General features: G+C 41.7%; 1 protein-coding gene across 1 annotated transcript in view; it reads left to right on the top strand.

The window, feature by feature from the left end:
* Positions 1-16,644, top strand: part of PDE6D (phosphodiesterase 6D) — a 48,205-nt gene extending 31,561 nt beyond the window's left edge. Inside the window, exons 2-5 of the mRNA XM_026491706.4 lie at positions 12,307-12,395; positions 13,204-13,329; positions 14,039-14,144; positions 16,042-16,644. Coding sequence (XP_026347491.1) covers positions 12,307-12,395; positions 13,204-13,329; positions 14,039-14,144; positions 16,042-16,123 — 403 coding nt within the window. The 3' untranslated portion in view covers positions 16,124-16,644. The remainder of the gene's footprint in view (positions 1-12,306; positions 12,396-13,203; positions 13,330-14,038; positions 14,145-16,041) is intronic.
* Positions 16,645-16,895: the final 251 nt, after the last annotated feature.

Genomic DNA, 16,895 nt, shown 5'->3' with positions numbered 1-16,895 from the left:
GGTTGATCCCAGGACCCTATGATCATGACCTGAGTTTGAAGGTAGACGCTTAACAGACTGAGCCACCCAGGTGCCCGACATCTCACAGACTCTTAGATGTCGTACCTTTTTCTAGTTAAAAGTGTACATTCACATGACCAGCAAGCAGATACACTCATTTATTTTTAAAAGCTAACGTATCTCCAAGTATGAAAATATAAAGAGACTGTTGTTTATTTAGGATAATACCCATTTTAAAATGATCCCTTTGTCATATGTGAACTATTCTTCAGTAATAAATTTTTTAAAGATTTTATTTATTTATTTATTTGAGGGAGAGTGCGTGCCAGTGGGCAGAGGGAGAGAGAATCTCAAGTAGACTCCACACAGAGCCCAACATGGGGCTCGATCTCACAACCCCAAGATCACGACCAAAGCCAAAGCCTAGAATCAGACACTCAACCAACTGAGGTGCCCCTCAATAAAATAAATAAATAAATAAATAAAAATTTAAGATTTTGTTTATTTATTTGACAGACAGCACAAGCAGGGGGAGCAGCAGGCAGAGGAAGAGGGAGAAGCAGGTTCCCTGTGGAGCAGGGAGCGTGATGCAAGGCTTGATCCCAGGGCCCTGGGTTCATGACCTGAGCTAAAGGCAGATACTTAACTGACTGAGCCACCCAAGGACCCCAATAATATAAATTTTTAAGTAAATAAACATAGAAAAAAATTAAGCTTAAAATCATATATAATATTTATATCAGCAAAATTCAAGGACTTCCAAATGGATGTGCCTAATATTTGAAAGTGAATTGAAGGGGTGCCTAGGTGGCTCAATTGGTTAAGCGTCTGCCTTCAACTCTGGTCATGATCCCAGGGTCCTGGGATGGAGCCCCGCATTGGGCTCCCTGCTCAGCAGGGAGTCTGCTCTCTCTCTCTCTCTCAAATAAAAAAAAAATCTTTTTAAAAAATGAATTGAAGAGGCGCCTGGGTGGCTCAGTCATTAAGCGTCTGCCTTCGGCTCAGGTCGTGATCCCAGGGTCCTGGGATCGAGCCCTGCATTGGGCTCCCTGCTCATGGGGAAGCCTGCTTCTCCTTCTCCCACTCCCCCTGCTTGTGTTCCCTCTCTCTGTGTCTCTGTCTGTCAAATAAATAAAATCTTCAAAAAAGAAAAAAGTGAATTGAAGACATTTATGAGATAAGGATTGTGTACCTAGGATTTCTACACTTAATGGGAAAAATCATTCCAAATGAGATTTATTCATTAAAAAATTAAAACGAAAAAAATTATTTATTTGCGCTTGGTCAAGTTTCATGCTAATAGAGCTAATAAGGATCTCTTTTTTTTGGCATAGCATTAGGAATGTACCCCTGTTTTGACTTTGGTAGCATCTTTAAGAGATTTCATTTTCCAAAGTTTATAGTTCTGAACTGTTCTTAAAATGGCAGGAAAGGATTATTTCTAGAATCTGATTATTTTTTTATCTTTTTTAAGATTTTATTTATTTGAGAGAGAAAGAGAGAGCACAGGAGCAGGGGGAGGGGCAGAGGGAGCAGACTTCCCCGCTGACCAGGGAGCCCATCTTGATCCCAGGACCCTGAGATCATCACCTAAGCTATAGGCAGATGCTTAACTGACTGAGCCACCCAGGCACCCCTGATTATTTTTTAAATAGACTGAAAATAAGAACCAAGACCTAGACAAATAAGAACTCTACAACAACTCTAGGATACCTGTTAATAAGTGTTATGAGAAGGAGATAACTTGAGCTTTACAAAGTAGAATAAAAATAAAATGCTGATTAAGAAATTAGTCCCCCATGGGGCACCTGGGTGGCTCAGTCGTCAAGCGTCTGCCTTTGGCTCAGGGCGTGATCCCTGTGTTCTGGGATCGAGCCCCGCATCAGGCTCCTCTGCTGGGAGCCTGCTTCTTCCTCCCCCGCTCCCCCTACTTGTGTTCCCTCTCTAGTTGGCTGTCTCTCTCTGTCAAATAAATAAATAAAATCTTAAAAAAAAAAAAAAGAAAGAAAGAAAGAAATTAGTCCCCTTTTTGCTTTAATTCAAACATAATTCTTTTTTTTTCAAGGTTTGTTTTTGTTTTTGTTTTGTCAGAGAGCACGCACAAGCAGGGGGAGCGGCAGGCAGAGGGAGAAGCAGGCTCCCCATTGGGCAAAGAGTGCAATGTGGGACTTGATCCCAGGATGCTGGAATCATGATCTGAGTCGAAGGCAGACGCTTAACTGACTGAGCCACCCAGGCATCCCCAAACATAATTCTAAAATGAAAAACTTTTCTAAGAAAATGTACCCTATAAAAAACCGATACTGAAGAAAAATAAAACAAAACTGATATTGACTATCCTTATACAGAGTGCCCCAAACCTAATAATCTATAAACAATTTCTCTATCATTTGTCCTTCCTAGCCATATTACCCAAAAGAAAAATAAAATATTTTCTAAGTACTTTTGTATGCTAGAAAGTTACTGATTGATGTGGCCAGATTCCAGGAACTCATAGCCAAAGATTTCCCTGCTTTTGCTGTCAACTCAACGAGAGGAAACACCTCTCCCCTCAAGAAGCCCATAATCAGGGCACCTGCTGACTCAGTTGGTTAGGCTTCAGATTTCTGCTGGGGTCGTGATCTCAGGGTCCTGGGATGGAGCCCTATATGGGGCTCTCTGCTCAGTGGGGAGCCTGCTTCTCACTCACTCTCCCTCTGTGCTCTCCCTCACTCTCTCCCTCTCAAATAAATAAAATCTTAAAAAAAAAAAAAAAAGATTTTGAGTGAATAAAACCAAAGTCAAACATTAATTAATACAACTAAGTTTTTTGTGACTTTTCCTTTATTGAAAATTATAAGAGAGTTTAATGTGTGCTTTTATTAGAGAATGTGAAGTACCTCCCTAGAAGTTACTTCTTTAAGGTGTTTTTGCTTTGTCTAATCCTGAGTAATTATGATATTATTATGACTAGTGAAAACTAGTCAGACTTGATATATTTTAGAGAAATTTGCTTGGATGGCTTTGCTGTGCAGTTAGTACGTCTGGGCAGTTGTAACCAGCCTTTGCCAATGATAATTTCTTTGTCTTTGTTACTCCCATTTCCCTCTGTCATGGTTGCCTCCATAAGGGTCCTCTAAGTTAAAGAAAGGTTTCTTCCCACCTCCTTTTATCAGCTCATCTGGTGTGGCCTTGTGGTGATCATAACACCTGATTGGGTCCCCAAAAAGTAATTCAGTTCTTTGGATTTTGCTGGCTGCCCTCGTGAGAGGCTTCAAATGAGTGTCCAGTGTCCAAGCTGACCAGAGAGCATAGAGGTGTATGAGGGCATAGTATCTTCCCTATGTCTAGATGAGAAGAGGCAATAGGGAGGAGTGTGCAGCAGAGTGACCAGAGAGATGTTGGGGCCACAAAGTAAAGAACTTAAAATGCTAAGCTGAGAATTAGGAGTTTCTCAGTGAAAATCTTTTGATGGGGCACCTGGGAGACACAGTCAATTAAGCATCCAACTCTTGCTTTCGGCTCAGGTCATGATCTCAGGGTTGTGAGATCAAGCCCCACGTCAGGCAGTTTGCTCGGAGCAGACTCTGCTTGAGATTCTCTGTCCCTCTCCCCCTGCCCCTCCCACTCGTGCTCTCTCGCTCTCTCTCCTAAATAAATAAATCTTGAAAGAAAGAAAAAAAAGAAAGAAAGAAAAAGGAAATCTTTTGAAAGTTTTTGAAGGGGAAGTAATGATATGATCCAGCTTGTTTTAGGAGTGTTCCTCTAGTCACTGTGGATTAGATTATAAAGGCTAGATAAGTGGTACCTCAACTTTTTAAAATGAGCATTCCCAAGGCGCCTGGCTAGCTCTGTCAGAAGAGCATGTGGCTCTTGATCCCGTAACCCAGATGAATCCCTGAGACTTAATGGTGAGCATCTTAACTAGATATTTTTAAGCAGATTGTTTAGTGTTGAAACATTTTCATGTTGGAGATAAGAATTTAGGTATCAGAGCACAGTCATTTGATAATAAAATCAACTGGCCTGATATAAATAATTGAATAAAAAATCAATGGGAAATTCCAAATAATTCACATTCTTCCCTCAAGGAGATGGAGCATAACTCCCCACCTGTTAGTTTGGGCCGTATACAGTGACTTCCTTCCAAGAGTACAATGTGGAAGGAAGGGAAAAAGAGTATATTTATAGTGGAGAAACCTGGCAAGCACCCCCTCAGCCAGGTGGTCAAGATCAGCATCAACAGTGAGAAATCATGTTGATAGTACATAGCCTTGACGTGATGACATGAAAGTGGCACTTCACCTCAGTGGTCTTCCTCTTAAAAATTCACAACCCCAGACTAATCATGAGAAAAACAGCAGACAAACCCGATTGACAGACACCTGGAAAATACTTGACTAGTACTACTCAACACTGTCAAGGTCATTAAAAAAAAAAAAAGCGGAAAATCTAAGAAACTCTCATAGCCCAGAGGAGCTTCAGGAGACATGATAACTGAATGTAATGTGGGATCTTGGGGCAGAAAAAGGACGTTAAATTAAAACTAAGATAATCTGAACAAACTGTAGACTTTAGTTAGTGATAAGGTATCAGTTTCGGTTCATTAGTTGTGACAAATAGAAGATGTCTATAATCTGTTTTCTATAGAATATCTATATGGAATCTATAATCTAATAACTTTTTATAAATCTAAGAAAGTTTACTTTTCAGAAAGGGCTAGAACAGAATAACAATTGATAAACCAATTCCCTTCCTGGTAAATTGTTAGGAATTGAAATAGTATAGCTCTTCCATCCCTAGCTTAGTAATCAGGATCTGAGTTAATATCATTAGAGAATTATCTCAGTATCACTGAGAATTATCCAGCTTGAGTATGAATTGTTTTGAAGGACATGAATAAATAAGTTATTTGGTTTTACGTAGAAGAAATCCACAAAATTATCAGAATAATTCCCAAATATAAAGTGACCCTGAATATAGGGCAATCTCTCAACATTCCTATGAAAAAATATTTTTAAAAAGGAACATGGGTAGAACAGACAAATGTGGATTTTGCCTACATATTTAAGACCATAAATTTATAAAATAATATATAAACTTAGAAATATTGTCCCCATCCTCTTGTCTGTCACTTTTTTTTTTTTAAGATTTTATTTATTTGCCTGAGAGAGAACAAGCAGGGCGAGCAGCAGGGAGAGGAATAAGCAGACTCCTCGCTGAGCAGGGAGCCCGATGCGGGGCTCGATCCCAGGACCCTGGGATCATGACCTGAGCCGAAGGCAGACATTTCACCAACTGAGCCACCCAGGCACCCCTGTCTGTGACATTCTATGAAACAATATTGCCCAGATTTTGTACATGTCACTTTGATGTCAATAGCTGGCACACAGTAGGTTGTCAATAAGCACTTACTGAATGAGTGATAGTTTGAGATCAGATATATGGAGAGACCTGGATTAGTCTGTGAGGATCCTTTGAAGGATCCAGGAAAGTAATACAGCAGAGGTGAAGTGGTATTTAGCCTCTGCTCAGGGGACTCGGAGATGGCACGAGCTGTCTGCTTTAGGGGAGGCCAGGATGCAGCCAGGGTTGGCATGGGTGCACAGTAGGAGCCCCAACTTCAGAGCCAGGCACATCTGGATTCTGTAGACTGGGTGGTCCCAAGAGTCTCTCTGAGGAGGTGCCACTGAAGCCAGGATCTGGGGGTGTGAAGAGTAAGGGCAAGAGCACTTGGGCAGCATGACGGGCAGAAGAGACATTAGCGTGCTGAAGAAAGAGAAAGGAGGCCATTATGGCTGGAGCATAGTGACTGGGGACCTTGCAAACCATGTTTCCTTTGAAAACTGGGGATTAACATCTAATTCACAGTCTTTTTACAAAACTACCTTCTGTGAGGAGAGTAGATTGAAGGAGGAAGCAAGAATGAAAGCCAGGAGGAGCACTCGGGTAGCTCAGTTGGTTAAGCGTCCAACTCTTGATTTCAGCTCACGTCATGATCTCAAGGTTGTGAGATTGATCAAGCCCCACGTTGGGCTCCACACTGAGCGTGGAGCCTGCTTGGGATTCTCTCCCTCTCCCTCTGTGTCTGCTCCCCACCCTGCACTCTCTCTCGCTCTTTCTTTTAAAAAAAAAAAAAAAAGACTGGAAGCAAGGAAAGCCATCAGGAGCCTAGATAGGAAACGATAATGGATTCATAACACCACCGCTCTGCTTCTAAGATTCTAGGCACCTTACGTGAACCAACTCACTTAAGTATGCTGTCCGTTAGCACCCTCTTTCATTCTCAAAAGTTCTAGTTTGGATGACAAATTACAGGAAACTGTGAATCAGCCAATCAACATTTGGGGGGGGGGGATCTTCCTACCTATCAATTTCAAACCATTCTATGAAAGCCACTAACCAGGACAACTCTAAAACACAAGATTTAAGCAGGAAAAACTGGAATCTTGTCTCCAAACTTCCTGAGCCTCTTCTTTTTTGTTCCTTTCTGTTCGGGCCTGCTTCTCAGTTACATGGGGGCATTTTTACTTGTCTCTTTCTCAGTATGTTTTTTTTTCCTTCACACCCTCCCTTGTGTGTGTCTCTCTCCCCCTCTGTTTGTGTATTCCATGTTTCTCTCCTCTCTTCTGCCATGTACAGTGGATCTGTTCTATTAAATATATGAAAATGGAGTTTGTATTCATGCCAAAACACTTCTAGACGATTGTCAGTAAATATTTTAAATTCTTTTATCCCAGTGCCTGCATTCACGTCTCAAGGAAATTCACCTCGTCCCCCATTCATCTGACTGGTTTCTTCCAGCCCCCAAGCCTTTGCTTCCCACTCCACCACCACCTCCCTGCCAGCCTTCTCTACCTCTGGTCTGTCCCCAGCCCCCGCACTGGACCAAAATCATACCAGGTCACAGCTATTTAAAACACAAGAGGACTTATGTAACCTTCTGTGTGGAGCCAAGTGACTCTCATTCTTCCATGTGTATCTTAGCTTACTTCCTTTTTTACCTTTCCTAAGGCTCAACACTCCACAAACTATTGTTGTTGGGTTTTTGTGTGTGTGTGTGTGTGTTTTTTTTTCTGGAGCTTATTGTTTCCAGACTGAAGCTTATTTTTAACATGCTCTTACTTTTACATATGAGAGTGTGCTGCTTTTGTCTGCCTGGTTCCAAATAAGAAGCTAGTGGGAACAGTTCTCCCAGCAGAGGCTTCCCATAGTAAAGGAGTGTTCTTTTGTGCTCACCCTGGGTATAAATCAGCCAGGAGCTTTTAAATGAGAAAAGACCTGGCTGACCCAGAAGGTGGTATTTATAAATAGTCCTCCAGCACCCCCCTCCTTAAGGCTTGTACCTAATCCTCTCCTCTCTCAAGATTGGAAGTGACTTGACCTTTGAGTCTTAAAACTCAGGCTCTTTTTCTCTGAAAAATCTAGTTACCAAAAAGCTGCTAAAACAAAAATGTTTTCAGCCAGATGATGATCAGCCGTTAAACCTTGCCTTTCATCTCGAACATTTTTAGCGAAATATGCTTCCTCTTTTGAGGACCATCTTTTCTTGGGGTTATTATTTTAAGATCCCTACCTTAGGGGCGCCTGAGTGCCTCAGTCGGTTAAGCATCTGCCTTCAGCTCAGTCATGATCTCAGGGTCCTGGCATGCTCAGCAGGGAGCCTGCTTCTCCCTCTCACTCTCCCTCTGTGCTCTCTCTCAAATAAATAAATAAAACCTTAAAAAAGAAAAAAAGGTACCTACCTTAATAATTTTTATTTCTTTTTGCTGTTGGGCTGTCATGGATTTGTATTTTTATGATTTATAAAGCTGTTCCCAAACGGCTGCATCTTTGCCATTTGAATTAAGAGTGTCTCTTTTCGCCCTAACTTAGCCAGCTTGGAGGCGCTCTAAGTAGCCTCCGTCCCAACATCATTGAATGGGGTTCTGTTTGTATTTCTCTAACTTTGTGGTATTTATTGAGGGTAAAATCTTACAGGTTTTGTTAGGATTATACAATGAAGCCCACGATATAGACACGGATAGGTTTCCAGATTAAGGTACATGCAGGAAATGCTGGATTGTTGAACTGGCCAAAATATTTTTTTTAGTATATTTCCCGAAAAGACAATTAAGTCCTTAAACTGATTATTTATAAAGAGAGGAGGCGCTTATGTTAGGGAGATAAGCCTTGTATTTTTAGCACCTTCTCTCCCTTGCTATCAAATGGAGGAATCTTAAATTCACTATCCACTAATTATTGGAGAGCACACTCTCATATAAGACGTTTTCCTTTCTATCCTCTAATAGATGGAAGAGTAAATTCTGGTGCCAGGCTTTTCTTTGCTGACCCAGGCCAGCAGCAGTAATGCTTTTTTTGGAAACTGCTAGATCGGATCTAGCTGTTGCTTTACAGAGGGAGCCCCTTTTCCGGGGCTTTGCTTGCTGTCGTTTTGCTAGAATGCCCCACTTGTATGTGAGCCTGAAACTTCAAGAGTAATTTAGTTTTGTTATTTAATTTAAGAAAATCTGGTGTCCACTATATTGGTACCTAAGAGACTGTCTATAGAGAAAGAATGAAAAGCATGTACAGAGCAGGTTAAATGAGTGCTGTGTCTTCTGAAAACCTTGGGCTCGAATGTCTGAGGCAATTCTGTTTACATCTGAGCTCAGAGCGGACTCGGTGGAGCCGTAGTATTTACAGTTTCAGGTCTCCACTTGGGGAAGCTTTGTCTTCATATACGGAGACCCCGGAATAGCTAAGCGTGTTTGTAATTATTGGAATTCTAATACGTGATCTGGGGGTGCCTGGTTGACTCCATTGGTGGAGCATGCAACTCCTGGTTTTGAGGTGGTGAGTTCAAGCCCCACATTGGGCATAGAGCTTACTTTAAAAAATAATAATAATAATACATAGTTTTTTAAAAAGTGATCTAAGCAAATATGTATACTTTTGACTTGCTTTTGAATTTAGTTTTTCAAAAAGTGGAATTTCAAAATATGAAGCAGAGAAGAGAAAACCACCAAGGTATGTAAAGAGCAGCAGTATCTGGGGATATAATGAGCACACAAGGAGACTGTGAGGACTGCACACAGGAGAGGAGAGAAGCACACGGATGGGAGGTTCGTGCGGAGGGGAGGGGAGGTACAGTGCACACTCAGGTTGAGAGCGCAGGAAGCTAGGATAACCCTTGGTTGTCTTTTGTGACTTTTCTTTAGTAGCAGCAAAACCTAAAAAGAATCTCTCCAGAGGGTTAACTGGACCATTACCTGCTTAGTGATCCTCATCAACCGTGTTGCTCTGGGTTCAACACTGCAGGCTACCCAAACAGTGGGAAAGGTTGAAGGCTCCCTGGAGCTTCAGAACTGACAGCAGCAATGGCCACACAGCAGGAAAGTTTGGGTTAGCACTACCTGCTGCCCCATCCTAAAGAACTGCGGACTTTTCCTCAAGTCCTGTGTGACCAGGACCCAGAACTGGTACCCAGGCGTCCAAGGCTAGGTCATGTGCTTGCCCCCAGCTGCTCCAGGCTCCGGAGGGAAGGATTTGGATCTTCTAGTTACAGTAATGGATGGCAGTCACTGTCTCCCATGGGGACAACCGGGTGCTGTTGGGAAGAGGGTTTGGTTGCTAGACAGCAAAAAGAAAAAAAAAACAGAAAGACCTGTAAACTATCAACTATTTATCTGAAAGTCCGTCTCTTTGTAAATATTAACCATCGTTCTCAGACTTAGCCTCCATGGGATAATATTGAATTTTCTTTAATTATTTGTCCATTGTTTTAAAAAAAATCTCAGGACTGTGTTTTTAATTTTAATGTTTATATTTTTGAAAGTTGTGTGTGTACATTGTTCAGAGTCATAGTTCTCCCTGGTTTTGAATGACGAGCCGAGTTCTGTATCCTCCCATTCCTATTTTCTACTCCCCAGATAAAACTGTTTTCAATTTCTAGCTGATTTATTTGCTATTTATCTTCATATTTCTGAATTGCACACTGTGGCTATCCCTTAATGTCTCCGTTTTAAGCATTGTTTGTCGACTTCCCACTATGGAAAATGAGTTTTGTTCTTTCCCAACACTTTCTGCCTGACCACACATACATGCTCTTCTCCTTCCCCCATCCTCCCAGGATAATGGTATTGGACCCATAGTCTGTGTTTTTATTATTATGAGTATGTCAGCCCTGTTTGCAATGATGCCATGTAGTAAACTGCAACTACTTTTTTCTTCCAATACCACCTTTGATTTTTCCCTGATGTTAATTATTGTCTCAGTTTTTTATTCGTTTACTTAGATTTTCTGTGCTTCTCACTAATGAACCTCCAAATGTCCCCTAACTGTATAAATCTTTCCCATTTAAACCCATCAGATATTCTATGAATTTCATCTTCTTAAAATCTCTCCCTAACCATTTTGACCTGCTCTTGTGTGGACCCTTGACCGGTCGCCCTCCAGGCCTCTAAAGAGCTGTTACCCTGGGGTGTCCTTTACCTGTCTCTTGTTTTAGATCCCTTGCTTCCTGGATCCAATATCATCCTCTTCCTTAGTCTTCCCTGTCGTTTTGAAGTAGCATATTATCATTAGTTTCTTTAAAAAGTAAATCTTTTTTTAGTTTTAGGAATTTCCCTGAGAATTTTAAAGGCACTGCTTCATTTTTTTCTATCTTCCACAGTCCCTGTTGAAAAGTGTGATTCATTCTGATTTTTTTTTCCTATTCTGATTCTGATCCTTTATGTGACCTCTTGTTTTCCTTCTGAAAGCTTTGCTTTAACCTTGACTTTCTGCAAGTTCACAATGATGTGACTTGGGCACTTGCTAGATCCTTTCATTCTGGGACATTTTCTTGAATTAATTCATTGATGACTTCCTCTCCTTGGTTTTTTGGTTCTGTCTTTCTTGAACTCTTGTTAGATTTTGGATCTCTTAGACTGATATCCAGTTTTTGTATCTTTACTCTCCTGTTTTCTATCCTCGTGGCTTTTTATTTTTCTTTCTGAAAGAGTTCCTCAACTTTGTCTTCCAACGCTTGCATTGAGTTATTCGGTTCTGCTATCAAAATGTGTGTTTTTCTCGCATTCTTTTTTGTTCTCTGAATGTTCTTTTTTTCATTGTTATTAATGATTCATTTATTGTATGATGAACAATGCAGAAACTGGAAAATACAACTACTTAAGTTAAGAAGGCATTTTATGACAAAAAGAGATTATCAATTGACTAGCCTCAAAATTTGTAACCTTGAGCCAGAGAAAATCACTTTTCTAAAATATACAAAATTCAGTTGTATATAATTTTTAGTGTCCATAAGGGTTATGTTATCTCTGGCTGTTTTGTTTGTTTTTAATACTTCTTTTTAAATTTTGTATCTTCCGGGGTGCCTGGGTAGCTCAGTCGGTTAAGCATCTATCTTCGAATCAGGTCATGATCTCAGGGTCCTGGGGTCAGGCCCCACATTGGGCTCCTTTCCTTAGCAGGGAGTCTGCTTCTCCCTTTTCCTGCCGCTCCCTCTGCTTGTGCTCTCTCACCTCTCTCAAATGAATAAATAAAATCTTTAAAAAAAAAAAAAAAGTTTTTATCTTCCTCTGTAGTCTCTTTTTTCCTCTAAGTTGCTTTTTTCTCTTTGTTTTGGGCTGTCTTTCAGAGTAAATTCTTTCCTCGGTTTCTGGTGATCCTTGGCTAGTTTCTGATATTTAAGAGCAGGCCATTAACAGGTAGTTGAGATCTCTGGACTTGTGAGTAAAACTTATGGGATGTGATCGTCACTGTGGGGGTGGTCTGCATGAGTCATTTCTTGGGATACCTCTCTTATCTGTTTCTTAGGTCTTTTATCTTGACTAGTCTGATTCTGTTGAGAAATTTTTAATTTTGCTGTATTCATTTTCTCTCTCTTTCTTGCAATTTCTAGATGTGTAGTCTTTGGTTTTCATGTTGTGGATAAAAATATCTCCGCTGGGGGGTGCCTGGCTGGCTCGGTCAGTTAAGTGTCTGCCTTCAGCTCAGGTCATGATCCCAGAGTCCTGGGATCGAGTCCCACATTGGGCTCCCTGCTCAGCAGGGAGCCTGCTTCTCCTTCTCCCTCTGCCTGCCACTTGTGCTTGTGCTCTCTCTCTCTCTCTCTGTCAAATAAATAAATAAAATCCTAAAAAAAAAAAATCTCTGCCGGGTCTCTGCTTAGATCTTCCTTTAGATGTCCTCTGGACCCTCCTACACATTCTTACTTGCTTTCATGGCACTTGGCAGATAGGCAGACTTGCTAAAAAGTAAACAGGAGCTGAGAGCTAGAACACACCTAGAGTACAAAGTAAGAGTCACTTTCAGTGCATTATTTTCCTTAATATATCTGATCAGAAATTGGATGAACCTCCGGGATGCTGAGACAGGGAAGATACTGTGGCAAGGAACAGAAGACCTGTCAGTCCCTGGAGTGGAGCATGAAGGTACTCCCCAACCCTTTGTCTGCACAGGGCTCTGATGTTTCCGGAGCAGAGCCTTAGCATCAGGGAGCTAAATTAATGCAGACCCTAATGGGCAAACCCCTGTGGGCACAGCATGTGTTGTTGAGATTCCTAGTTCCTTACCTACCTGTTTTTCCCTCTCACTTCCCAAAACCCATTTTGTGCTGAAATTTTAGCATTAGAACATACCTAAAGATACAAACTAAGCTCTCAACTTTTTTTCCCAAGAGAAAATTTGCATTTTTATCTCCCTGAAATAAAAGAAAAACTAAGGGGTTAAAACCAACAGAACAGAGTAGAGAAGGTTGCCCATTCAGCACTTTTCCTGATGAGAGCAGCTGAGGAAGGATGCACTACATCTGGTGTTTCTTAAAAATCTTTCAGGGGGCACCTGAGTGGCTCAGTTGGTTAAGCGTCTGCCTTTGGCTCGGTTCATGATCTCAGGGCCCTGGGATCGAGCCCCGCATCCCAGCCTCAGGCTCTCTGCTCAGCGGGGAGTCTGCTTCACCCTCTCCTTCGGTGCTCTCCATCTCTTTCTGTCTCTCTCGAATAAATAAAATCTTTAAAAAATAATAATAAAGAAAGATCTTTCAGTCAGATGCACATGACCAGTTGGGGACCTCTGCCTTTAATTAAAAAGTGTAATTCTTTTACCAAGGCATTCTCTGAAATTTAACATAGGTAATGTGTTCTCTAAATCAGCTCTAAGAAGCTCCCAGAAACTTGCAGCATCATACTATGTGATTTTCATTGAGAATGGCTTGCTTCAATATTTCTTTTTCTTTACCAGCCCGCGTTCCCAAGAAAATCCTCAAGTGCAAGGCAGTGTCTCGAGAATTGAACTTCTCTTCAGCAGAGCAAATGGAAAAATTCCGCCTGGAACAGAAAGTTTACTTCAAAGGGCAATGCCTAGAAGGTATTCTGTGGCCTAGTGCCTGGAAGCCACACTTAGGGTGACAGGGAAAACAGGCAGGACCCATTCAACTAAAAACACTGCTTTGGTAATAATGTTCATTTTGCAACTTAGTTTGTAATGGGATTCCTACGTCCTCCGGGACTGGGGGCCCCAGCAAAAACAAAGCTGGCAGTGACAAGGGGCTTTGAGCCCAACAAAAGGGTTTCTGACACTGGTGGGCCTGGGTTGGCGCCTGCTTTATCACTGGCAAATTGTAACATGGTCACGAGGAAGCTGCCGATTAGGGCCTGGTACAGTGCTCTCCTCCTGTGGATCTGACCGGCAAGGCCACTCTGCCCTGCGTTTCCACCATGAACTGTAAGAGTGCACATATGTGTCTTAGAGCTGAAAGTCCAAGTGAAAGGCCTATTCTGTTCTTCTGTTTATTATATACGTATAGCCTACTTCTAAGAAAGCATTGCTTATACTGTATCCGCCCACCGGTCCTCATCCTTTAGACCCTAGGGCATAGGGAGTAAGCCTCTAGTTTGGTCCAAAGGACAGCCTCAGGGGGCTTTCACGACCTTTCTTATGCCTCTGGCCTGAGAGGTTTCTGATGGCTTCGTTTGTGGTTCTTGGGGTAAGAAGAGGCTCACTCTAAAGGGGGGCGGATGCGGAGCCCTGAGACTGTCTGGGGTGCCCACTCACCATCTTTTCCTTCTTCCTTCAGAATGGTTCTTCGAGTTTGGCTTTGTGATCCCGAACTCCACCAACACCTGGCAGTCCCTGATAGAGGCAGCACCCGAGTCCCAGATGATGCCCGCCAGCGTGCTAACGTGAGTGAGCAGACCACAGGCTTTGTAGAGTGGGTCTCGGAGCAGGTGTTCCAGGCGGGGGGACTTGTGGTCCTGTTCAGCGGGCAACCCAGGTTGAAAATAAGGGTAGAGAGTATCCAGGGGTATTCGAGTTTACAGGTTACTGACTTCTGTCATATGAAAAAGACAGTGTGATCAAATGGAAAAAAATAAAAAACCTTTAGATTAGACCTTTAGACTAAATTCCTGATTAACGCTGACTTGCTGTGCAATCTTGACAATGTTTACCTCTCTGGCCTTATTTTTCTCCTCTCTAAAGATAGAATTAATACTATCTCACAGAGGTGGAGTGAGAGTAAAATGAGATGATTTGGGAGAAACTGGCTTGTACTTTATAGTAAATCTAGGCTAATTTGCTTATTTTCCTGACTACCAAACTTCTAATACTCTGTACTTTTCTTGAATGGCCTTTAATGGAATCTGGCAAAGTTCTAATTTTGTTTTAGAGGATAATGTTTGGTTATAGTTTTTCAGAGACTAGCTTACCATTTTAATAGTTATGCTTCCTGCTCAAAGAATAATCAGTTTGTCCTTTATCCACAACACTGTCAGTATGGCCCACCTACCATTTTCTCTTGGGAAAAGGTATTAAACTTTCAGAGGTTTTAGTAATAGTGTCTAGTAATGAGTTATTCACACAGATAATTGTGCAATATTGGATTATCCCTTTGAACAGATCCTTGGTGAAAGCCATACTGAATATAAATAGAGGTTATTTACTTTATAAGTCTTTAATAGGTTTTTAATTATAACAGTAGGTATTTTTATATTCTAATAGCCAATTAAATCTTGAGTTTTTTATGTACCTATTTTATAATTAATTACCAACAAAAATGTATCTGCTGGCTATTAATTATCCTGGGAAAATACAGGGTGGTAATAGAAGGGCATTTTTTTTATTTTATTAACTTTCATTGACTCCTCCTTTGCCCAGGCCCAATTTCTTTCAGGTACTAAAACCAGTAAGTCTATGATGACATATTTCGGTTCTTTAAGTCGTATTTTACTTTTGGAACCCAAAAACAGTACCTCTATTGCCCTTAACTTGGTTCAAAAGTGGTTTGGTTTGGAAACACTGAGATACCCACCAAGAAAAATGAAATTCCACTCTGTGCAATACAGGTGTGTCATTTGGGGTTTTTGGCTACAAGCCATAGAAATGACTCCAGCTGATATGACAGCGCTGAAGGGGGTGGGGGGGCGGGCGCTGAGACCCAAGCAGCTTGAAAGATGCAGATGGCAGGAATCCATGGATGATTTCCTTCAGGAGCAGCCATAGAAAGGATCCTGCTCCGGGGAGAGAGTCTGATTGGCCAAATTATGTCCTGTGCCCACCCCTTTGCCAGATGAAGGAGGGGCTACTTGACTGACCTATGGACTGGAGATGGGTAGGTCCCCAAAAGAAGAGCAGAGTGCTGTTACCCAAAGTGATGAAAATAGATGCGGGAAAAGCCAACCCACAGCTATCTACCAGAGTAGGTGTTGTAGGGAAAGATACCACCCCTAAGGCCTGCAGGTTTCCATGTTTATCAAAAAGTCATATCTTTAAAAAAAAAAAAGTCATATTTATAAGCACCTGTATGTTCAGAGCACTCTGCTAAGGGCTTTACATATATCAAGGATTAAGACATGCTCTTTCTTCTGTTTTCTGAACTTGGGGAGAAAAAAAATCTAATCACAAAGTTAAATGTCACATTGGACTTCTAACCCCATTTGGACATAGATTTCAGTGTCCCCAAGCCAAGGTTCAGGTAGGTGTGTGTCCCTGGGCCCGGCGGACCCAAACTGAAACCACTCTGTGGAAATGAAATCTGTTGCCTAACACACTCACTCTTTTGCCCTCTCTTCTTACTTATAGTGGGAATGTTATCATAGAGACAAAGTTTTTTGACGACGATCTTCTTGTAAGCACATCCAGAGTGAGACTTTTCTACGTTTGAGAGAAGAATATGTGTGCATTTCAAGAATTTGGGTTTTGGGGGGAAAAGGAGGAAACTGTTTACTTTTTTCCTCCACACATTTGATTTTTGACACTTCTACCCCTAATTCCTTGTACGGCAAAACCCACCTGCGGCCACCAGGAGACTAGTTCTGTGTAGGTAACCAGATGGCTGTTTCCTCCCAAGCTGCCATCTTCCACTGACCAGACTCAACTCCCAACCCCAGACCAGGGCAGAGGGTGAGCCTTGACTCCTTCCCAGGGTGACACAGGGATAGACGCTTACCACGAGAGCCAAGGCTCTTCCCACCCCCTCCCTGCCTCCTCCTTGGGCCCTGCAGGCAACACATCTTCCTTTGGCCCCTGGTTTTGGAAGAATTCATATTCCTGACCTATGTTTAGTTTTTTTCCTACCATTTCTATTTCATACATTCTCATACATTTAACTTGTAAAATAGACTGTGATATTATTATTACGTAATGAATTAAAACATATGAATTAAAATATTCCTACAGTCTTTAGCATGGCACTGCTTTCATCTCTACTTTTTCTGGAACATGAACCCGGCCCCATGATGTGAAGAAAGACATTTATCAGACCGTAGGATCACAACTATATTTTACTCCAGGGGTGACTGATAGATCTTGAGTTCCCGATGCTTCAGTTGCTGCTTTCTAAGAACGTACAACGTACCCAAACAAGATGCATGACCTTAACATTTGTCTTTGAGAATGATATGTAGTGGTTCTCTTCCACAACATAGATGCCCTGT

The sequence above is a fragment of the Ursus arctos genome, unplaced genomic scaffold (assembly GCF_023065955.2).
Source record: "Ursus arctos isolate Adak ecotype North America unplaced genomic scaffold, UrsArc2.0 scaffold_1, whole genome shotgun sequence".
Lineage (NCBI taxonomy): Eukaryota > Metazoa > Chordata > Mammalia > Carnivora > Ursidae > Ursus > Ursus arctos.
Note: the sequence above shows the minus strand (reverse complement) of the source record. Positions and strands in the feature narration are given on the sequence as shown.